This window comes from Misgurnus anguillicaudatus, chromosome 14 (assembly GCF_027580225.2).
Source record: "Misgurnus anguillicaudatus chromosome 14, ASM2758022v2, whole genome shotgun sequence".
NCBI lineage: Eukaryota > Metazoa > Chordata > Actinopteri > Cypriniformes > Cobitidae > Misgurnus > Misgurnus anguillicaudatus.
In genome coordinates this window covers 19,051,052-19,076,058 of record NC_073350.2, presented here as the reverse complement: position 1 = coordinate 19,076,058, position 25,007 = coordinate 19,051,052, and the positions used below count along the sequence as shown (strand labels likewise).

At 38.7% G+C, this 25,007-nt stretch overlaps 1 protein-coding gene across 4 annotated transcripts in view; it reads right to left on the bottom strand.

The window, feature by feature from the left end:
* cdh4 (cadherin 4, type 1, R-cadherin (retinal)) overlaps positions 1-25,007 on the bottom strand; it is a 294,301-nt gene that overhangs the window by 29,745 nt on the left and 239,549 nt on the right. For all 4 annotated transcript variants that reach the window (XM_055183497.2, XM_055183500.2, XM_055183498.2 and 1 more), the window contains 2 exons: positions 18,406-18,578; positions 856-993 (listed from right to left, as the gene is read on the bottom strand). In XM_055183497.2, the coding sequence (XP_055039472.2) occupies positions 856-993; positions 18,406-18,578 (311 nt within the window). The remainder of the gene's footprint in view (positions 1-855; positions 994-18,405; positions 18,579-25,007) is intronic.

Sequence of the window (25,007 nt, the reverse complement as noted above, 5' to 3'; positions counted from 1 at the left end):
AGGACCTGTCACTGGGGGGCGATCGAGACGTTTTGGCTTCACTTTTCAGGGTTTTTCAAACGTGCATACATTGTACCCGTAGGTCGCTCATGCGCTTACAGGAGAATGTAGTATGTACTGTAGCCAGGTGATCCATAAATTTTGTTGAATGCACGAGTTTAATAAACCATACTTTGCACATGAAAAAAACTAAATATACTCCAGGCTTCAGAATTCAGAAATCGATGTAAGTCCAAATAGGCAGACTATGTACTTTTCCTCGGTTGCTGTAATAAAAAAAGAAAATGCCAACCAAGGATAGACCACATGGCATACATAATGCATGCAAGTTAAATATTTAAATGTGCTTTGTTAAAGTTATCAAAGAGAAATTATGTCTATAAAATACCTAAACGTGATTAATTATGTTTTTGTTTTTAAGGAAAGAAAATGAGAAAAAGTATATGTACATAACACAGGCATATTTACTCTTTACTCATTTCATTTCGACTACTACAATACTACACTGTTTCCAAGCATAAAAACCAATATCACCGCTATAAAATAAACACAAATCTTATTTTCCTCAGTTCGCCTCAAAACACACAGGAAACCCAATAACAGGGCTCACTGCAAACCTGCAATAACTAAATATAACAAGTTTTCATGCATTTTATGGACTTAATTTACATGTGTAATAAAACTGTTTTGCTGCAGCTTTGTTGTAGAGGTTCTCAGGCTCTCTAATTAACGTTTGTTAAAATGACTTGATTTCATACTTGCTAGGTTAAAAGGGCAACATTTCTGACCTGGTGTTGATTGAAAGAATTGGATGTAGGTGTACACAGGACAGAAAAGGTTTTTTATGACACTTACAGTTTTAGCATCCAGCTCTGGAGGGTTGTCGTTGATGTCTGTGATGGAAATGAGGGCAGTGGCTGTGTTGGACAGACCGAAGTTCAGGCTCCCCTCCATATCTGTGGCCTGGACAATGACGGTGTACTGTGACACTTTCTGAAAAGACACAGATTTGAGTTAGCAAAAAAGCATACATTAGCCACACTTAACTCATTTGCGCCAGCAATTTTTTGAAATTTTCACAAAAGTTTCCAAAAAAAAAAAAAAAAAATATCCAGGAAAAATTTCTTCTAAAAATATATAAAAATTCCGTAGAAATTTCAATGTTATTGCAGCTGGGTTGCCGGTAATTTACCGTAGATTTAAATTTATGTTATTTACTGGCAAGAGTTTGTTCAAAGTTAAATACATTTTAAATACTAACAAGTCTTTATCCTAACAGAACAAAACCACACAACAACAGCCTCATGAAAAGCATTCTAGGAACCAGAAATCATCATCAACCTGTTTCTGTTTTTTTCTTCAGATTTTGTTTCCCAGAATGTTTTGCTTGATGCTGTTTTTGTAGTTTTACTCTGTAAAGACAAAGAATTGCAAATGTTCAATGTTCACTTAACTTTGAACAAAATGTTGCCAGCAAAAAACACAAATTCAAATCTACGGCAAGTTACCGGCAACCCAGCTGCAATTTCTACTGAATTTTTTTACAGTGTGCTTATAAACTCTTAAAAAGGGGTATTTTTCTTCAAATAGCTGAAACTACGGAGCCCCTAAGGGGACATGGAGCAAAAATTAAATAAAGTTTAGTTTCGCATGCGCACCTAAAACTATCACGTGCTCACGTGAAACTATCGCGTGCTAACATGAAACTTTCGTGTGCGCACGTGAAACTATCGTGTGCCCACGTGAAACTTTCATGTGCCTACGCTAAAATCGCAGATTTTGTTTAAGCTTACTTTTGCGTGCTCACGTGAAACTTTCATGTGCCTAAGCTAAAATCGCAGATTTTGTTTAAGCTTACTTTTGCGTGCTCACGTGAAACTTTCGCGCGCGCTATAGTTTCATGTGAGCACATGAAAGTTTCACGTGAGCACATGAAACTAAACTTTTGATTTTTTTACTTTAATGTCACATTAGGGGCTCAGTATGAAACAATTGCATTTTTGTAAAGGAATTTTGTTAGAGATCATATTTAGAACAATTATCAAAACGTAAATGCAGTGTAAAAAAAAATTTGCTTCAGTTTTTTTATAAATTAGGGAAGCCATCTAGTGGATAATCGGGGTATTACAGATACCCCTAAAACCTCATCAGTAACACGTTTTTATGCAAATATTTTCTCTTAAATGACGAGATATCTCGTCAATGGCGGGGAAAGAGTTAATAGGGACATACAGCACCATTAACCCACAACCTCCCCCACCGTACTGTTTGGAATAGGATAAAACACACAAAAATAAATATTTTGAGGTACTTTGTGTTTTTCACCCAAAATATGGTTTGGTTGGAAAGCAACACATGCACGTTTATTGACTTTTTGTAATGGTGTCATGGAACTGTCTAGAGGTTTGGCAAGGGTCACAATCCATATAAAGCTGTCGAACAAAGACTTTGAGACTTTGTATGTTTGAGAAATGGCTTTTAGTGTCTGGGCATCCATTTGTCTGTCGGTCTGTATAGGCTTTACTGTTAATTAGGACATGAGGCTACTGTGAGCTTTGTTCTAGTTTGATTCTTTGTCACTGGCTATTTATGGAAGTACACACAAAACCGCAAGCACACACACACACATATGATCAGTACTCAAGAACAACTCTTCACAGAGACGTGAACCAGCTTGTTTATTATCACGGATGAGACGCAGGGGGTCACGAGGGCAACAGATGGATAGAAGCGCACACACAGGCACAGAAACAATGTTTGTTTTTGCAGGGCCAACATTCCTTTGGGCACAGATCTGAAACTGTGCCCTGTCCATGCCCGGGTGAATCTGACTCCAGTTAGTCCACGCTGGGAGGAGACAGTGAGCCAAGCCTGAACCAAAGCTTCTGTCTCTTCCAGCTCTAGTCGTATTAATCCGGTTGGCTGAAAGCCGTCTGTTGTTGCAGACAGGAAATAAGGGAGTGAAGGACAAGTGAGTTTTCCACTGAGACCGGTCTGGGGTATGAATGACTGTTAGAGCTGATATAAAGCAATGAATACCTACACAGGACCTTGCTGAAGAGCTTGATGGCTTTACTTCGACAGCTTTTCGTCTTTAACTCTGGTCTTAAATGTTTTAGGACATGACTGACTAGGTCTTAAATTTAACCTCAGGTAAACACTGAGGGCAGATCAATGCCTCCTGCATCTCTATAATTCTCCGGCTCTGCGACAAAACTTGCAGGGAGCATTTTAGGGCAGCTAACAAAAAGGTTATTGAAAAATATGGATGGAATAATTATTTATATATTAGATATCTTCTTATGGAAAAACTCTAAGACAGAACTGCATGGATAAAGTACAATACTTCAGTAATATTTAGTTATTGGAATAAAAATATTTATAGTTATATCTACTGTACAGTATACCTGTATGTCTGTCAGTCTATCTCCCTAACCTGTCTATTTGTCTTTCAGTGTATCTATCTATCTAACTACATACCTGTTTATTTGTCTGACTCTCTGTCCATCCTACATAGATATGTCTGTCTATCTGTCTACCAAACTTGTATGTTTGTTGGTCTGTAGGTCCATCCATCCATCCATCCATCATCCATCCACATACCTGTTTATTTGTCTGTCTATCTGTCTGTCAGTGTATCTATCTATCTATCTAACTACATACCTGTCTATTTGTCTGACTCTCTGTCCATCCTACATAGATCCGTCTGTCTGTCTGTCTGTTGGTCGGTCTGTCTGACTGTCAGAAAACAACTTTTTCTATCTATCTATCTATCTATCTATCTATCTATCTATCTATCTATCTATCTATCTATCTATCTATCTATCTATCTATCTATCTATCTATCTATCTATCTATCTATCTATCTCTATCTATCTATCTATCTGTCTATCCGTCTATCCGTCTATCCGTCTATCCATCCATTTACATACATGTCTGTCGGTCTTTCTGTCTGTCTGTCCTACATAGATCTGTCTGTCTGTTGGTCTGTATGTCTATCTATCAACCCATCCTAGATCTGTCTATCTGTCTGTCAGTCTATCTACCTACCTAACTACTTACCTGTCTATTTGTCTGTCTATCTGTCCATCCTAGGTAGATACATCTATCCATCTACATACCTGTCTGTCTGACTCTCTGTCCATCCTACCTAGATCTGTCTGTTGGTTGGTCTGTCTGTCTACCTAACAACCTGTATATTTGTTGGTCTGTCTTTCCATCCATCCATCCACATACCTGTCTGTCTGTCTGTCTGTCTTTCTACATACCTTCCTACCTACCTAACAACTTGTCTATTTTTTGGTCTTCATTGTCTATTGGTCTGTCTGTCTATCCATCTATCACCCACCCATCCATCCATCCATCCACATACCTGTTTATTTGTCTGTCTGACTGTCTTTCTGTCTGTCTACCAAACTTGTCTATTTGTTGGTTTGTTTGTCAATTTCTCTATCCACCCATTCATATATCCATCCATTTACATACCTATCTGTTGGTCTGTCTGTCTGGCAGTCCTATCTAGATCTGTATGTATGTTGGTCTGTCTGTCTGTCTGTCTGTCTATTCTACAAAGTTCTGTCTGTCTGTTGGTCTGTCTGTCTATTCTATCCATATATTGACCCATCCATCCACATACCTGTCTATTTCTCTGTCTTTCTTTCTGTCTGTCCATCCTACCTTCAGTTGGTCTGTCTGTCTGTCAGTCCTATCTAGATCTGTCTTTCTGTTGGTCTGTCTGTCTGTCAGTTCTATCTAGATCTGTCTCTCTGTCTATCTATCCATCTATCGACCCATCCATCCACATACCTGTCTATTTGCCCATTTGTCTGGCTATCTTTCTGTCTGTCCATCCCATACACCCACCCACCCATCCATCCATCCATCCATCCACATACCCTTTATTTGTCTGTTTGTCTGCCTAACAGCATGTCTGTCTGTCTGTCTGTTTGTCTGCCTAACAGCGTGTCTGTCTGTCTGTCTGTCTGTCTGCCTGCCTACCTACCTGCCTGCCTGTCTGTCTGTCTGTCTGTCTGTCTATCTATCTATCTATCTATCTATCTATCTATCTATCTATCTATCTATCTATCTATCTATCTATCTATCTATCTATCTATCTATCTATCTATCTATCTATCTATCTATCTATCTATCCATCTATCCATCTATTTACATACCTGTCTGTCGGTCCATCCACATACCTGTTTTTTGTCTGTCTGTCTGTCAGTTCTATCTAGATCTGTCTGTCTGTTGGTCTCTCTGTCTATCTATCCATCTATCGACCCATCCATCCCCATACCTGTCTATTTGTCCATCTGTCTGGCTATCTTTCTGTCTGTCCCTCCTACCTTGATCTGTCTGTCTGTTGGTCTGTTTGTCTATCTATCCACCCATCCATCCATCCATCCATCTATTTGTCTGTCTTTCAGTCTCTCTGTCTTGCTGTTGATTATAAATAAACTTAACAAAAAAACTGTAACAGGTGGAGCATGATGCTTGCAACGGCAATACTTTTTTTCATTTGAAACAACAGTTGACAATCAAATTACTTTAAATGCTAAAATATGCTCAAAAGGCAGCATTATGTAGTCAAATAATCAGTACTGTCATCAGTCAGCTCAGTGGAAATGCAAAGCAGTTCTCTATGGATCCCCTTTGGATCTCCGACTCTGGGTGGAAAAGGTGCACTCCTCAGATAGCTGGCAGTAAGAGGCAGGTCAGGGACTCCTTAGAGTCCTTAAAGCACTTTAAACTCCAAGGGTACTGCAGATCGAGGCTGAGAGTCATTAAAACCTGCGTCTTCTCCATAATATTGCCCAGTTCAGCTCTATTAATGAGAACTCAATAGCAGCTGACCTTTATTAACACCATAATGAAATATCAATACTGTCTCCTCTGGTTATGCTCTGCAGAGAACAAGAGAAACAAATCAGTGTGTAATTAATCTCGCACACTTTTCATACAGCGCCGGCTGGAGGGAACGGAACGTGACACCGGGAGACGAGCTTGAACACATTTCAAGTCCTGAAGAGAATCTGAAATGATTACACCTCAGGAAAGCTGGCAGAATCTCGAAGCGACTCGGCAGCAGACCCAGCGAAAGACGGGTTTCGCCCGTGCAGGCTCTCGCACGCTTGAGTCAACTGTTATGAGGAGCATTTCACAGCCCAGCGGGCCCTGACCTCACCTCTCTCTGACTCCTTCGGGTGAGAAGGGAAGAGGGGAGAAGATAAAGGGGAGGCGATGACGAGCAGCACCTAGATGTGATGGTAGAGGAGATGATGGGAGAAAAAGTGCAACCATGACGCTTTCGTCACACGCTGGAGGAAGCTTTGGATCTCTTGGGAGCAACTGGAAAAAACACACACACACACACATTTCACAACGATCGATTTTCTAATCAGGCGCGGCAGAGTGGACACATTTTAACCCAGACCTGACATAACCAAGCAAAGGTACACATACACACACAGACACAGAGACACAGAGACAGAAAGCACACCACAGGGCCTCTGGCAGAGACAACAGACAGGTAATGAAAAGCAACAGCCTGGACAATCTGGCCTGAACAGATTCACAGAGCTGTAGGACAGACACACAGGGCCTTTAACACACACACACACACACACACACACACACACACACACACACACACACACACACACACACACACACACACACACACACACACACACACACACACACACACACACACACACACACACACACACACACACACACACACACACACACACACACACACACACACACACACAAAGATACAGGACTGCCATTTCACTGCAAAACTTTAAAGTGCTTTTATGTGATTCAGAGAGCAAGCACTGTGTTCATACATCAGATGAATAAAATCAGATGTTGGACTGAATAGCATTTCTGCTACATTTAATTAAAAAAGTTTTATCTAAAGAAACATGATGTACTTTCTAATCCAGGGGTCTTCAACAGAGAATCCACCGCTGCAACAAATCTGCCAATTACTATTTGATGTGAAATGTTTATGAAAAAAATGTGTTTCAACAAAATTAGAATAATACATCAACTCAACCAAATACTGTTTATCTAAATGATTCACTTTCCATTCCACATTTAAATTAGTCTCAGACGTCACGTCCACGGATGGTTAGCTGAACGTCTGATGAAACAGTATGGCACACTTTTCTGTTAACACTTCAGGTGCTTCGAGAGTCGTCCTTTGATTGGTTGAATTATACAGTATTTCAGGGAGACGCGTGTGATGTGTTATTTTTAATGTTTTCTGCCTGAAAACATCACAAGGCCAAAAAGTATGCGAGGTTTACGGCATAAAATCTTTAAAAGACATACAACAGTTTTGCTTGACACAATAAGTGGAATTTAAAAGAGATTTTCAGCATGTTTTTAATGTTGTTATGAATTCAGTATGTTCATGAATGAATCATTTACTGGTTGCACACCGGTCTGTTATTGTGGAGACATTTATTCTTCACATTCTTCACCCCTAAACATGGCGCAGCACCAAGCGAAACTTGATTGGTTGCCTTCTGTGTCAGTCGCATGCACTGTGAAAAATCCAACTTTAAAATGTTCATTCAACAAAGAACATTAAGTAACTTGAACAAATATTTCTTTGATGAAGGGCGTCAGTTGATTATTTTGTGTTCACTGAATGAAAAGAGCATAATCATTCAGCTAACAATATTATTTTGTTGACTGAACTTAGATGAAAAAGTTTTTGTCCAATTCGTTCACCCAACTTGCCAACCTGAGTAATCTGAACAAGCAATTTAAAAAAAAACAATGGTCGGAATGGTTCCCAGCATGCATTGCGACATGTTCACTTCTTTGGTTAATATTTACTAAAAAAGATGACTGTTTTAATGTTTGCTGGATTTATTTATGTTGTTATGTTGTTAATGTTAGTTATATGTTGTATTTAGAGTAATTTTTAAAGAATTATGTTTGTTCATTGTTACCATGATTGAGAAGTGTGTGTTCAGTGTAGAGGGCAGCACAATGAGTTAGCCCGCATCATTGTTGCCTCACACCAAAAAAGGTCTCTGTTTCAAAAAAGGACTAAGTCAGACAAAGACTTTGTTAAGGAGACCTTTCTTTGTGGAGTATGCATGTTCTCTCTGTGACATTGTGGGTTCACTCCCACAGTCCAAAACATGCAGATGCTTTTATCCAAAGCGACTTACACTGCATTAAAAGCTAGACATTTTTATCAGTACTTGTGTTCCCTGGGTTTGAACTCATGACCTTTTGCGCTGCGAACACGATGTTCTACCACTGAGTCCTTTACCCAACTTGTATGTGTATTAACTTTATGGATAGATGCTGGAATACAGTTGTAATAGTTGAGAGGACTTAAGTCACTACACTCTTAAAACGAATGTGTTAAATTAACACATCTTGTGTCTAGTTAAGGACAACACACCTAGTGTGTTGTCCTTAATTTAACACATCTCTGTGTTATTTTTAGAACAACACACTTTGTGTTGTTTTAACACATCTTGTGTTGTCCCTTTTATTTTTTATGAACTTAAATAACACGTAATGTGTTAAAAACAACACATAATGTGTTAAATAGTTTAACACAAAGCAATGTGTTAAAATTAACACACCCTGGATGTGTTAATTTTAACACATTGCTTTGTGTTAAACTATTTAACACATTATGTGTTGTTTTTAACACATTATGTGTCATTTCGTGCTGAATTAGAGTTCATATAAATAAAAGGGACAACACAGGATGTGTTAAAACAGCACAAGGTGTGTTGTTCTAAGAATAACACAGAGATGTGTTGGGTTGGGGACAGCACACTAGGTGTGTTGTCCTTAACTAGACACAAGATGTGTTAATTTAACACATTCGTTTTAAGAGTGTAGTTGAGTAAACTTAGAAATTTGCTAATAGCCTAATCAGTTTAAGTTGGTTCAACTTTTGGTGTAAGTTGTCATTGCTCAGTAAATTGAGTTAGGTGAACTACATCATCCAAAAGTTGAGTAAACTCAAAAAAGCTGTGCAGCAAGTTGCCTTGAAAATGTAAGTTAAGTCAACTTTTTATTTTTTACAGTGTGGCCTCTTGGGTGGTCACTGGTCCTTTGCCATTCCAAGCGGCCATGGTTACCATACTTCCAGTATGAAGGCTATGCAAGACTACATTTAAAGGGACACTCCACTTTTTTGTAAATATGCTCATTTTCCAGCTCCCCTAGAGTTAAACATTTGATTTTTACCGTTTGGAATCCATTCAGCTGATCTCTGGGTCTGGCGGTACCACTTTTAGCATAGCTTAGCATAATCCATTGAATCTGATTAGACCATTAGCATCGCGCTCAAAAATACCCAAAGTTTCAATACTTTTCCTATTTAAAACTTGACTCTTCTGTAGTTACATCATGTACTAAGACCCACTGAAAATTAAAAGATGCGATTTTCTAGGCAGATATGTCTAGGAACTATACTCTCATTTTGGCGTAATAATCAAGGACTTTGCTTTCGTAACATGACTGCAGGAGGCGCATTGATATTACGTAGTGCCCGAAAATAGTCCCCTGCTATAGAAAGATACTAAGGGGACTATTTTCGGGCGCTGCGTAATATCATTGCATCAAGTTTTAAATATAAAAAAATATCGAAACTCTTTGGTTATTTTTAGGCGCGATGCTAATGGACTAATCAGATTCAATGGATTATGCTAAGCTATGCTAAAAGTGCCAGACCCGGAGATCAGCTGAATGGATTCCAAAACGGTAAGAATCAAATGTTTAACTCTAGGGGAGCTGGAAAATGAGCATATTTACCAAACAAAGTGGAGTGTCTCTTTAAATGTATTATATAAAATGATAATTAACAAGTACTATAAGTTGGTACGTCAGTAGTTGTATTGTATAGCAATGTAGGCATCATAGTAAGTACCTTTATATGTTATGTTGTTATAGGCTAAACTAACAATGCAACACCAAATACATTATTGTAGCCTACAGTATATGATGCATGCACATGTTTTTATAGTTAAAGGTGCAGTGTGTAAATTTTAGCGGCATCCAGTGGTGAGGTTGCGAATTGCACTCAGTCCACTGCTCACCCCTCGCTTTTGAAACACATAGTGAAGCTACGAGAGCCGCCACCGGAAAAACATGTCATTGACGAAGACAATTTAGCAAAAAAAGTTTGTCCGTTAAGGGCTTCTGTAGAAACATGGTGGCACAAAATGGCGACTTCCACCTAAGGGGACCCTCAGTGTATGTAGATAAAAACGTCTCATTCTAAGGTAATAAAAACATAACGGGTCATTATAAAAAGGTCTTTATACACCCCTGATAATATAGTTTTGTATATTATTGTGCATTTTTGTCAAGAGTTCCTTTTTAAAAAATTACACACTGCACCTTTAAAGCTTAAAATGCAACCTTCAGTACCTTCAAACAGCACTTCACGTAATGTATATTGCTATTGGCTAAGCTTACGATGCAACACACAACACATTCATATGGCCCTATATGCATGCTCTCATAGGCTAAGCATACTTTCTCCAGTATGAAAGTGTGAGCCGTGCTCCATTAATCTATTCATCGGGCACCTGATCTGAGAAAGTTCAAAGACCCCTCTCCCAAACACAGAAAACAGCGGGCACGTCCTACTCCATTAAAGAATGACATTAAAGATTCAAACAGTGCAATTAAAGCAAAAGGAGAAGACACAAAGTGCCAGAAATACCGAAAGAGAAGTTGTAACGTGTGTTAGACAGACATATACTCTATGAAGTGAGTAAGACAAGATGACAGGCAAAGACATGCAGCGGATGGGCGGGGGCTGCTTGTTAGCTGCTGTAATCAGACAGGTGATGGCGAGCGGGTTAAAAGGTGTGTAGAGGTGACGGGGTCTTAGTGTGAGAGGGTAATTGGTATTCAGACCTGATCAAATGTGTGTGACATTAAAGTCAATGCGAACTCCCACCAGTGCAGCTACAGTACGAAGCTCCTTCAACCCACTAATTACTGCATAAATATTCCAATTAGACTACAGGTACTGATGATGGAGGATTACCCTCCTGATGTGAATGTGTGTGTGTGTAAGGAAGAGAGATGGAAATGCAGAGAGGGAAATGTTAGGGTGCGTGTAGTAGGCTGCCCATCTCCCCTATGTATCTGCGGGGATCTACGCAGGAGTATAGCCCCCTGTTGTGTACATGATGTTAAAATGAAAGTATCGGGCTGGCATATTCATTAAAGCCCCAAAAATTTTATACTAAGTGAATGTTTAAACAGCATCGCCTCAGTCATTTTAAACTCACTGCATTTGCTTATTTCCACAACACTTTGTGAAGTTTCCTACCATAGGGTTTAAGATTCTCATGAGCTTTCCATCATTTCAAAGCTAATATGAACCGTACTGTGAAACCATGAAAGGAAAATCACATAAATGTAATGTAAAGAACATTCTGTGGAAATATAACCTTAATATATTTTATATTTTGACTGGGTAAGGTCATGTCAAAGATTGAAATTAAAGTAAAATTAATTATTGAAAACCAACTTGCTATAACTATTGACTTTAGCCTGGATTTTACAGACCAAGTCACAAATATTTTAGTTTACTGTATAGTTAAAGGGACACTTCACCCATTTGCATTAAGCTTTGTATAGTTAGAACCCCAGTCATGTTTTTGAATGGTCATGCATCATTTCCTCAGTTGCCACTGAGACAGGAGAAATACAGATTTTAGTGTTGCACTTCCTTCTTTCAATGATGTAAAAATCATCATTTTGCATCATTGAAAGCAGGAAGTCCAATATCTTTGTTGAGGGAGTGAGACTACAAACACTCCTTTTCTCTGTCAAATAGGCACCAAATTCAAAATGTATGTTATATTTCGACTACAAATATGACACACTTTCATGTAAGATTAATGTTTCTACGGGTGAAATGCTCCTTTAAAGGGGACATATCATGAAAATCTGGATTTTTTCATGTTTAAGTGCTATACTTGGGTCCTTAGTGCTTCTATCAACCTAGAAAAAGTGAAAAAGATCAACCCAGTAATTTAGATTGGTAAACCATTCTCTGCAAGCATGTAAAAAATAGGTAATTTGGCTCCCCTTGTGATGTCAGAAGGGGATAATACCGCCCCTTAATCTGCACTATCCAACCATGGCACTGCCATTTAGTGCAGAGATTAGCTTATTTGCATTTTAAAGGACACACCCAAAAATGACACTTTTTTGCTCACACCTACAAAAGTGGCAATTTTAACATGTTATAATAAATTATCTATATGGTAAAACTTCACATACATACTCTGGGGACATCAAAGATTTATTTTACATCTTAAAAAAGTTGTGAAATGTCCCCTTTAAAGATATAAATATCAAGATACAAAATATGTTAACAGCAGGTGTAGCTGTCTCAAGGAGAAAGGTGATTTTTACTGTCAAGCTATAAAAAATAAATAAATACAAAAAACACCATAAAATAATCCAAAAGACTTGCTACAATTCAAATCTTCGTAGGAAATACGATATGTTTGTGTGAAGAACAGACAAAAGCGTACGCCTCTGTTCCCTGACTGTCTTGCTCCTGGGCTTTGGAACTATATTAGGGTGTGTAAGTGGTGACTGAACCATTTTAGTCATATTATTCCTTTAAGCATCATCCAGCAAAGTAAGCGTTCGGGTTGACATAGAATAAGATGCTGAAAATCTTCCAATTGTTTCATTTGCGATGCAGCTTTGTAAACACGCAAGTGTGTCCTAGTTTTAATTGAAGAGCACAGGTGGAAGAGAGCGCAATCATGGTGTTAGATTAATGAGCAGCTCAATTCACTCCTGAGAGGAGGACAGATTACGGGCCTGCAGTCTCCAACACGACCCACATTCACACTCCTGTATAGACCATCTCAGTCCCTCTGTCTTAATCATTGAATTAGCAGTTATTTGGAGTCTTTGCTACGGGTAAAGACTTATGATAACTTGTTAAAGAGAAAATAAAAAAACAGTGTCACAGAGGGTAAAGCTTACAATGTGCCAAATGAAACAGGATGCTAAAAGAATGGTTATGGTGATGACTTTAACAGAAAATAATGTCTAAAACCACATTAACAATGGTAAAACTAAAAATGTTGCCTGGTCTGATGAGTCTCGATTTCTGTAGAGAGAGAATTTGGCGTAAACCGAATGAGAACATGGATCCATCATGCCTTGTTACCACTGTGCAGGCTGGTGGTGGTGGTGTAATGGTGTGGGGATGTTTTCTTGGCACACTTTAGGCCCCTTAGTGCCAGTTGGGCATCGTTTAAATGCCACGGCCTACCTGAGCATTGTTTCTGACCATGTACATCCCTTTATGACCACCATGTACCCATCCTCTGATGGCTACTTCCAGCAGGATAATACACCGTCACAAAGCTCGAATCATTGAACATGACAATGAGTTCACTGTACTAAAATGGCCCACCACAGTCACCAGATTTCAACCCAATAGAGCATGTTTGGGATGTGGTGGAACAGGAGCTCCGTACCCTGGATGTGCATCCCACAAATCTTCATCAACTGCAAGATGTTATCCTATCAATATGGGCCAACATTTCTAAAGAATGCTTTCAGCACCTTGTTAAATCAATGCCACGTAGAATAAAGGCGAAAGGGGGTCAAACACAGTATTAGTATGGTGTCCCTAATAATCCTTTAGGTGAGTGTATAATTTATTTATCATTAGTATTATGTGTCGCTAAGGATTTCAATATGGATTTTCTCAGTATTTTCATTTTGAGAACATTTTGATAATCAGAAAGCATATTTATTTAGCATTTAGAATAGATGATGTAAAAATCTCAATTTGATAAAATTTACCCTTATTTTATTTTTTTGGTTTTGTGGTCCAGGATCAACGACAACAATAATGAAGAATTTCACAAATTATTATATTATAAATTAATTAATTATTCTTACTTAACCATGTTATTAGTTTACAGTATATAATTCAGTTAAATCGTACATTATTCAAAAAGGATGCACGTTATATTACAAATTAATTAATTATTCTTACTTAACCATGTTATTAGTTTACAGCAGGGGTCACCAACATGGTGCCCGCGGGCACCAGGTAGCCCGCACAGAGTCTGTAAGGTGCCCGCCAAAGCACATTCTATTAATAGTCTCAACTGTATTATGTAATCATTACATATTTTTTTATATTAGCTTGGCTTGGTTTACGTATGTTAACATTTTAAACAATACAAAAAAACATAAACAAGTCAAATAAAATAAAATAAACAAGTAAAGCAAAAAAGTTTTAAGTAGACTATATCAAAAAGTAGCCCTCTAGATTTTTTTATCCATTGTTGTAGCCCTTGCTCATAAAAAGGTTGGAGACCCCTGGTTTACAGTATATAATTCAATTAGATCGTACATTATTAAAATCGGACGCACGTGTGGTGACGCAATTACGCGCCTGGTCCGAACTTTACTTCCGCTTTCAGTTTTTTTAATGGTCTGATTAGTTGCTAAACTGAACTCTTGAACAAATACCTCGTCGAAAATAACAAATACACTGTAAAAAAATTCTGTAGAAATTACAGTATTACTGGGTATTACTGGCAACTAGCTGCCAGTAACTTACTGTGTAGATTTTACATTTATGTTATTTACTGGCAACAGTTTGTTCAAAGTTAAATTAACATAACATTTTCAGTCTTTAACTTCTACAGTAAGTTACTGCCAACCAGCTGCATAATTACAGCTAATTTTTTACAGTGTATTTTGGTTTTCTAGGTCAGTGGTTCCCAAACTTTTTCAGCGTGCGGTCCCCCTTGTGTAGGGTGCATTCCTTCACAGCCCCGCAAAGAAAATCTGTGACAAAAATTGTTCTAAAACTCAACATTTTAATTAAAAAAACATTAAATTATACAAAAAAGTAGTGCTTTTGGTTAGTAGCCTTATTTTTTTTTAGGTTTAATTACAAAGAATTCATGATATATTAATGTATTTCATGATATGTCATAAAACTGGGGCCCCCCTGGCACCATCTCGCGGCCCCCAGTTTGAAAACCACTGTTCTAGGTAATCTACGCGTTGTTTACTTTGCTTGTTATATAAACTACTTTAAAAGGACGTTGTTGTTATTTATTAGGTATTTTTGCATTAACCTAAAAGACTCTTTGCATTAACCTAAAAAACTACTTATTCAACTCAGTACAGTCAGGTTCACTTACTTATTTTACTCGCTGTTTAAATATCACTTTAGTGGCTTATTGTTTTCACAGAAAAGGAGACAACAGCAATATAATACAAGACTGTTGTCTTTTATTGCTTTCAATTCAGAATAAACAATCCTGAATAAACAATTCATCCACCAAGTAATATAGTAATATATAGTATAATCATAACCGTAAACAATGCAACAACACGATTCATATGTATAAAAAGTGCAATCGCAGGCGTGTTAGCATTCATTTCACAGTGGCTTTAAATGTGGCTCATCCAATCAGAATCAGAGTCAGAAATTGGCTATTATATAACATCTGCCGTCTCAATCACATTTTATCGTTGTAACTACATATTGTTTTGTTAACAGAGGAGAGAGATACAATCACATCATCACAAAAACAGTCATGCTGCAATATCTGAATATGATGCTAATGAAAACGAGACCTGAGTCGACCATGAGAAGGTAGTGATCACGTAGGATGCAGAGATTAAGGAGAGGTTGAAAGACTTCCCCGCAGGTCCGCTTAAGCATTCTGGGATAAATTGAATGGACCTTTCAATGACCCTCCTCATTAGTGGAGCAGAGGGAGGTTATGGATGTGTGTGCTTGTGTTTGTAAGAGACTGAGTGAGAAAGAGAGATAGATAGAGAGAGGGATTAATGAAGAGGTTAAAGAGGAAAACACGTCGGGTGGGAAGGGTCAAGCTCTAGGACCGAGATGAGTTACGATAAAGCTGTTCCCATGACCCTCAGAGTTCATTTATGTGGGGAGTGTATGCATGTACTGAAAATGAAGTCAATTGAATTGTAAAGCAGATAACATTGGACCCGGGTGATTAGATAATTAGGTGGGTCTGAAATACAACAAAACTCTGCTGAGCATGTAAACATCTCTGTTGTACAATACAAGACACGGATGAAACACAGGCTGAATCCCAATTTTTGTACTTTTAATGCATCGTGCATTGGTGTGGGAATAGTACGTACTTTTGGGTATGAAGTAAATCAGTATGACAGTATTGGGATATACTTTTGTGTTTGTTGCATAAAAAATAGGTGCAAACCCCTTGTCATCCATAGCACACAAGCATGCATACTTTGAAACAGAGTAGTAACCCAAATAGGAGTAGACGGTGGAAATAGTACAGTATGTGCACCTTTGGCACACTATCAATGTGCATTGATTTGGTAAACATTTATTCTAATCTGGCATACTACATACTGTAGGATCGCCAGTATGCAAATTGGGAATTGCCAGTTGTCTTGGTTTACTAGGCACTACAGCTGTTGTCCATCTCTGATGTGTTTTGAGACTGGCAGACGTGGGCAGATAGCTACTCTTCAGCTTGAAAAGGTTACGAATAGCTCAAAGGATAGGCTGATCATTAAGTTGATTCTAAAAGCACTGTTTGTTATAGTTCAAGAGCGTCTCTTCTGAACGGCGTTCACGAGAGATGGGGGACCGCGTGAACCAAGTATGCTCAAGCACAACATAGCCGAGGATTAATTAAGGCAGAACGCCAAAGGGAAACAAAGCCAGGCATTCTTTACAAAAAAGAAAGGCGCACAAACGTACAAATCTATTATTTGATAAACACTCCAGAGAAAATGAATGTGCACACTCTTTAGCCTTTTATTGAAAGAATGGAAATAGCATTGGTTTGCTGTTGGTTTCGGGAGCGTGCTTATATTGCTATCAAGTTAACCTTGGTAACTCGTATCTCTGAATTGGGCAGTGGCAGCTCGTGACTGCTAATCCGAGGGGCGCAAATTCAAAATAAGTTTTCGGAGTGTCATGTGTGTTGCTTGCATTTTTAAAATACGTGTTTGTTGTGTCATGTAAACAATGTGCATCACGTGTTTTGTTAAAATAAGTGCCTGCTACACACGCATCAAAACCTTTTATGATAAAAGAGACGCTCACGTTCGCAAACTACGCACAAGACACTCCCTTAACATTAAACTTTGATTATGCATGAGATTATGCAAGTATCTGGCAAACGCGAGCGTCTTTTTTATCATAAACCCTTTAGACGCGTCTGCAGCAGGCACTTATTTTGACAAGACACGTGATGCACACAGGATCTCTCAATGCACAGAACACATATTTAAAAAAAAATTAAACCACACACATGACGGGCTACATACATGTGACAAATTTCGCATCGAGGGCGCTCGAACTGATTTTGCCAAGTGGTTGATGTCCTCAGGGCAACATATTGTGTTGACCCAAGGACAACATTTTTCTAAATAAAACCTAAACCTACCCCAAACCCCAACCATAACCAAACCCTAAAATCAGAGGGACATGATAAGTAAAAAACAATGGTCTAGAAACAGCTAATATTGGTTGTAAGCTTAAACTTAAAACAAACTATAATCTTATTTCTGAAATCTGATTGGCTGATTGAAATGTTGTTCCAGGGTCAACATAATGTTGCCCTGAGGACATCAACCACTTGGCAAAATCAGGAGAGCCATCGAGGGCACTCGAAAAAAGAAGTGACCGGCCGCCACTGGAATTGGGCATCGTTCTTACAACATGTATCATGGAAAATAACATGGAGTTAAGTCGGAAAATAACATGTAAGTAGCGCGCAAATCAAACAAAACTTCTGTATAAAAATGTAACAAAAACAGCTTTCCTGTCAACTTAACGACTAATTAATTTATGTTGAATTAATTTTATATGGCTATAATAAAGACATGGATATCCACATTTATTACACGGCTCCTTGGAATGCTTGAATTTGATTGGGCAGTTACGACATTTGCAGGTTTGTTATTCCCAGATAACAACCGCTCAAACACCTGAATTCTGCTAATCATTTTGACAGGTACAGTTTAATATTACACAAATATATTTTAATAACATATATGTATGAAATTATGATGTGAACGTCTTGTTTATCATGTATACAATGGTATTGAAAGAAAATATTGATTTTTATGAGCTATTCCATGCAACGTACATAAAATTATAAAATAAACAAATTGGAAATTCATTTGTTTCAAGTTTGCATTACATGGTGTTGAAAATTGACGCACCCCGTGTTATGTCATAACATGTTATGTCATTCCCAGTGGTAAATATAACATTTATTATGAGCTTTAAACTCGTAAGTAAGATATTTCCTACTCCACTTGAAGGTAGGATCACTTCTGTGTAAAGTGGCAAAAAGAAGTGAAATCACTGACCTCACGGTCGATCCCTGCTGCGATGGTGCTGATTTCTCCCGTGGCTCCGTTAATGGTGAACATATTGGGGATGGGAATGTGTGGAGTCTGGCTTAGGATGCGGTAGTGCACGAGCCCATTTGCCGTGGTGCTGTCGTCGGCGTCAAAGGCCGTTACTTGCATTACAGAAGTGCCTACAAAGGAAAAAGGGAAAACAAGCGTAAATCAAAACGTTCATGCATGCATAATCGCATTCGTGTCGCACAACAGCTGTGCTTGTTTGTCTGGGTTTCTAAGAGCCGTCGCACACACAAAACACAGCTACTTAATCAGTGATCCAAACTTTTTCTGCACTTTCCTTTGCCTGAGCGGTGTCCCGACATCACATCTAATCCCATGGTTTCTCACACCTGAGTTTTACCTTCTTCTCCGCCTGCTTATCCCTGATTTTGCTTCCCTTACAAAATCTTTTCAGTAATGAGGCGCCGTCTGCATTTCTCTCCTTCGTCAGCTCCATCAATTTTATTATCCTCTTGCTCTCTTATAGCTGCGCCAGCTTTAAAAGTCCCCACTCTCTCATGCACCTTTATTTGTTCTATATCACAACAACTCTAAAATCTGCTGCTGTAGTCCTTGGCAATATATGACATTACCCCACACCAGTGTAAAAACCCTTTTTGTATAGTTATATATGCTAAATAAAGGAGTCAATAAATGATCAAACACACATGCAGAACAAAATATAGTATAAACGAATTAAAACGGCAAGCAGCGATGAAAGGGCCCTCGCACCCATGGCCACCACCAGCCAATGGCTTTAGAAAAGCAGTGAACAGTGGGCGATATGCATTTAAGTGGACAAATATAGAATATGTCAATATTATTTTGATGTGCCACACCTCCTGTTGACAGCAGGAGGTGCAATAACTAAAACTGAACAGTGTACATAAATGAGTCTTATTAAACATTAATTAGAGTACACTGTATGTTTAAGCTAATGTAAAACATGTAGGTTGTGCTATGACTGTAACTGAATATTGCCATGTTGATGTGTTCAGACCAGAACTCTTATCAATCACTGGTTATGTCCAAATGAGGCAGATTGGACATAATCAGTGTAAAACATGTCACTGTTTGATTTCAGCTGGTGGTGCTATGACTATGTATGACTATTGACATGTAGATGTGTTCAGGTCAGGACTTATATCAATCATGTGAGCTTTGGCACACATCATACACTGCATAATCAGTGTAAAACATGTCTTTTCCTGTTACCAGCTGGTGGCGCTATGACCATAACTGACTATTGACATGTATTTTGTATTTAGTCCAGGACTCTAATGTGAAATTAGGAAAAGATTGAACATTGCATAACATGTCACTTCCTGTTGCCAGCTGGTTGCGCTATAACCACAAGTGACTATTGGCATGTAGATGTGTTCGGGTCAGGACTCTTATCAATCATACGAAGTTTGGGACAGATCAGACACTGTATGGCTGAGTTCCAGCAACTTCCTGTTTCATAGCGAAAAATAAAAATTTGTCGGGTCGGAACAGACACAAATATAATGTAGACTCAAATCCTTCGCAATTTAGCAACACAAAGGCCTTAAGATAAGACTAGCCAAATATGATTATGATCTGACAAAAACTCTAGGAGGAGTTCATTAAAGTATACCGCCTGAAAATTACAAAAACTGAACCAAAATCAAAGAAATATTTAAAAATAGCTGACTTCCTGTTTGGTTTAGGGCATCGCTACAGACTTTTTTATAGGGTTTTCCATGTTTCCGAAGCATACCAAATTTCGTACATGTACGTCAAACACAGTCCGAGGGCTGCTTCGTTGAATATCTGAAAGTGGCGTTATAACATGTCCCTTCAGGTTGCCAGCTGATGGCGCTATGACTATAAATGAAAATTGGTATGTAGATGTGTTCAGGTCAGGACTAAAGTTTGGGACAGATCGGACACTGTATGGCTGAGTTCCAGCAACTTCCTGTTTCATGGCAAAACATCAAATTTGTCGGGCCAGAACCGACATACATTTTTACGTAAAGTCAAATCCTTTGCAAAGGCCTTAAGATGAAACTTGCCAAATATGATAATGATCCAATATGAATATTTGTAGGTGGTGCTATGAAGCCATTTTCCCACGCCTAATTCCAAAGCCGTCAGTCCACAGTTTGATGAATTTTCGAGCAAAAACTAAAGTGTATGTAAAAAATTTACACAAATTAATTTCAAACAATTTGCCAATATTTTTGCTTATATGAATGGTGTCATGCACCATTCCAGTTTATTCCGGCTCAATTTAGCCTCTGGTCGTGAATAAAAACAACAGTTTGAGCCTCAGTGTGCAAGGAGTGCGAAGCTTCCACGAGGTGGCAGACGATGAGGCGGGGGTCCGTATATGGCCTTTAGACCCAAAAACATGTTTATCGATTTTTGAAAGCTTGTTTCACACCTTCTCAAATGTGAGTGAGCAATTAGGAGCCTCCAAATAGAGAAACAGAGGATAAACCTCTCTGCAAAGCGACCAAAATGTCACCCTGTCATTCCGCGTTAATGTTCATGCCCCGGCGTTCCAGTCACTTCTGTCATTTAATATTAATAGCCACGGCGGCGGCAGAGGAGGGCGACCGCACGTTCAGCTTCATGCTAGACCTCACAAGTTCACGGGTTCCTCCGGCCCTGATGTAATTGTATGGAGATAGTGTCATCATTTCTGTGACAACACACCTATGAGGGGATAATTGTGGCTGAGAGTTCTATTTCAAAGTTCATTAAGTTTCAACGCAGAATCTGTCACTACTCCCCACGAGAACAAGGAAAAGGAAAAAATGAACGAAGGGAGAAGAAAAACAATTAGGCCCTTCTCTGATAGGGCTACATCAATTTTTGAACAACTAGCGAGAGAGAGAGAGAGAGAGAGAGAGAGAGAGAGAGAGAGAGAGAGAGAGAGAGAGAGAGAGAGAGAGAGAGAGAAATAAAAGGGACAAGAGAGTTGCATGTCAACTCTGTCGTTTTCAATTTTCAATGAGTGCTATTCTGTAACGGGATTAAATGCTTTCTATGTGTAAAAGTGAGAGAGATGACCGTGCAGGAAACAGTTAACCCCTGGGCCTTTTCAATTGCTTTTTAATTTGAAAACTAATTCAATGCTGTAATTGCTTTTCGACTTAAACCAGTGAAGCTCAAAATTCCTCCTTTCATTAGACGCATGCTGGTTGGAAGACTCTCTCTTTCACAGGTATATACGAAATTGGGGAGCCATTAGTTTTAACAAGTTTAACATAACCAGCCTGGGAATGGAAACCAACCCTTGCAGCGCCGTCTTTGATAAAAGCCTCCTGCAGAAGAATTACAAAGATTTTTGTTCGTCAAGGTTGCCTGATATAATCATTGTTTTCTGATGTTTTTGATGGTAAACATGACAACTAGGACCAAGGTTACACTTTTATATAACTGAAACTATTACATAGTTTGGAAACTAGCAGTTTGAAAGTTTGGAAGCAAAACTAAAAGTATAAATATAAAACTTATGTTCAGCACCATAAGAACAACAACAAAACTAACTTGCAGAGAAAATAACTTTTTAACACGTCTAAATTTGGGGATATTTTTAATTAATAAAGGCACTTTGCCATATTTTGCCATTATTTCTTATTTCACACACACACACACACACACACACCAAAAAAAACCTAGTGCCATTTCTGACTTTGTATGTTATAGGTGTGGTTTCCCAGACAGGGTTTAGGTTAATCCAGGACTAGGCCTTATTTACACTCACCTAAAGGATTATTAGGAACACCATACTAATACTGTGTTTGACCCTTTTTACCTTCAGAACTGCCTTAATTCTATGTGGCATTGATTCAACAAGGTGCATTATCCTGCTGGAAGTAGCCATCAGAAGATGGGTACATGGTGGTCATAAAGGGATGGACATGGTAAGAAACAATGCTCATGTAGGCCGTGGCATTTAAATGATGCCCAATTGGCACTAAGGGGTCTAAATTGTGCCAAGAAAACATCCCCCACACCATTACACCACCACTAGCAGCCTGCACAGTGGTAACAAGTCATGATGGATCCATGTTCTCATTCTGTTTACGCCAAATTCTGACCCTACCATCTGAATGATCAAGACTCATCAGACCAGGCAACATTTTTCCAGTCTTCAACTGTCCAATTTTGGTGAGCTTGTGCAAATTGTAATCTCTTTTTCCTATTTGTAGTGGAGATGAGTAAACACATTTTTGCTCACACCTACTAAGTGGCAGTTTTAACATATTATAATAAATTATCTGTGTGGTATTTTGAGCTAAAACTTCACATACGCACTCTGGGGACACCAAAGATTTATTTTACATAATAAAAGTCTTGTAAAATGTCCCCTTTAAATTAAAGCAGCTTACACATGCATTTTAGTCTGGGACTAGGATAAGCCCTCCCTGGGAAACCGCCCCATAGTAGATAAAAACTATAATTAAAGTAATTTTCGGATATTGTAAACCGCATATAATTTGGAATGAACGCAAAAACTATTCAAACTGTCAAAATTATAATAACCCGAACACAAACGCATATAAACCATCTGCTCCCCACTTGCTTCTGCAGATTTCTCAGTTACGACCCAACATGCTTACATTGAAAAGGCAACATTAAAGCTCTCCATACTTGGCTGTCCGCACGCGACAAGCTGCTAGCCAGACTTAACCAGTCCTTCAAGCTGTTATCATCACTACGTTTCCCACTACATATTACGCTCAGCACAGTCTCACACCACTCTCATGGTGAGGCTTTCAAAGCAAATCTGTTTTGTCAGGACCGTAGCCATATGGAGTCCTTTGAGGGCCATGAAGAGGCAAATGACTTTTCCTGCAAAAAGTGCCCGAGGCAGACGCCTACTTTAAGACCATTAAACTGATTGAAACATTCCTCTCTCCTCTCACTGTGTAGATTCTCCTCTCTTCTCCTCTCCTGTGGATGGACGTCAGGGCTTAATTAACCCCAATGGCCAGGCGTCTGAGACTGAACGTCGAGTATCATCCTATCAGCCACTGTTAGCAAAGTCCTTATCGGACATGCGAGCTGCAGAGTGTGAATATACAATTATTTTTTTTTAGAGTAGCCTCTCTGTTGCTAAGGCTTGTTTTTCTCAACTCGACCAAGAAAATGTCAGTTTTCGTTGCTTATTTAAGTATATTAACAGAAACCATAGCCAAGTAAACTGGGTTACAGCTGACAGTTGTTTTGGAGGCGAGTAAAATCCAAAACAACACACAAAACAGTTCTAAGATGGCATAGGCTTAAGAAACAGATCTTTTGACCACATCTGTTTACATTTATTTAAAGGTGCATTATGTAACTTTTATGAGGATCTTTCAATTGGAAATGCAATATAATATAGAAAACTAAATTATCAGTGGTGTATAAAGACCTTAAAAAATGAACTGTATTGTATTTATCACCTTAGATTGAGTCGTTTTATCTACATACACTGCAGGTCTCCTTACATGAAAGTCACCATTTCATGCTGTCATGTTTCTACAGTAGCCCTAAACGGACAAACTGCTGTATAGGCCACATTTGTCACTACATTGTCTCAGGCGATGACGTGTTTGTCCTGTGGCGGCTACTATAACTTTACTATGCTTTTTAACTCTTTCACCGCTACATGCTGCTAAACATCTACAAAGTAATGTAAACTTCTTTTCTTGGAGGACTACAACAAACACACGAACTGTAGGCAACAGTTTACTTCCTAGGCCTGTTGACGTAGACAAGACCAACATTATCATAATTCCTCCCGCTTTGACTAAGAACCTGTAAGGTAACTCCTGTTAGCATAGAGACAGAACGCAACGCATCATAACCTGAAAACTGTGCCCACTGGGGGGAAAACAATCCAACCGTCTTCATTGACTTTGTCCTGCGAGAGGCCGCCTCCCTGTCATTACTGGCTTATAACAAAAACAGTGTGACAATATGTACAAATAACAAGCCAAAAACCCAGAAATAATTTTTTATAAGCTGTCGACCCCCAAAAATTTGCGTTTATAGACACAAAAATGGAAAACAAACAAATTTTCATAGCACTACTATTAGTAGAACTGCGCCCACTAGAGGGAAATGTAGTCGGCAATCCACTTTTTCTCCTTAAAGGCTGGGTTTTACCGCTCGACAGCTTATAAAAACTTATTTCTGTGTTTTTTGGCTTGTTAGCTGTACACATTGTCACACAGCAGCTTTTATTCTGTTTTTTGTTATAAGCCAGAAATGACAAGGAGGCAGCCTCTCGTAATACAATGAAGTCAATTGGATTGTTTCCCCCAGGGTGGGCGTGGTTTTCAAATTAGCATAAATGCGCTCTGTCTCTATTGGATTGTGAGCGAATCTATCAAACATGGTAAGCAGCGTCACATTTCCAGCTGACGTCAGAGGTATTCAGGCTTATCACAACATACAGATTAGCTGGCCAATCAGGGCCACAGAGCTTTTCAAATCGATGAGCTTTGTACAAAATCAAAGCGCTTGTGGAAAGCAGTATATCTGGAGCTACAAAAATGTACAGTATGTGGATTTTTTTTACATAAACCAAGCGAACACATTGT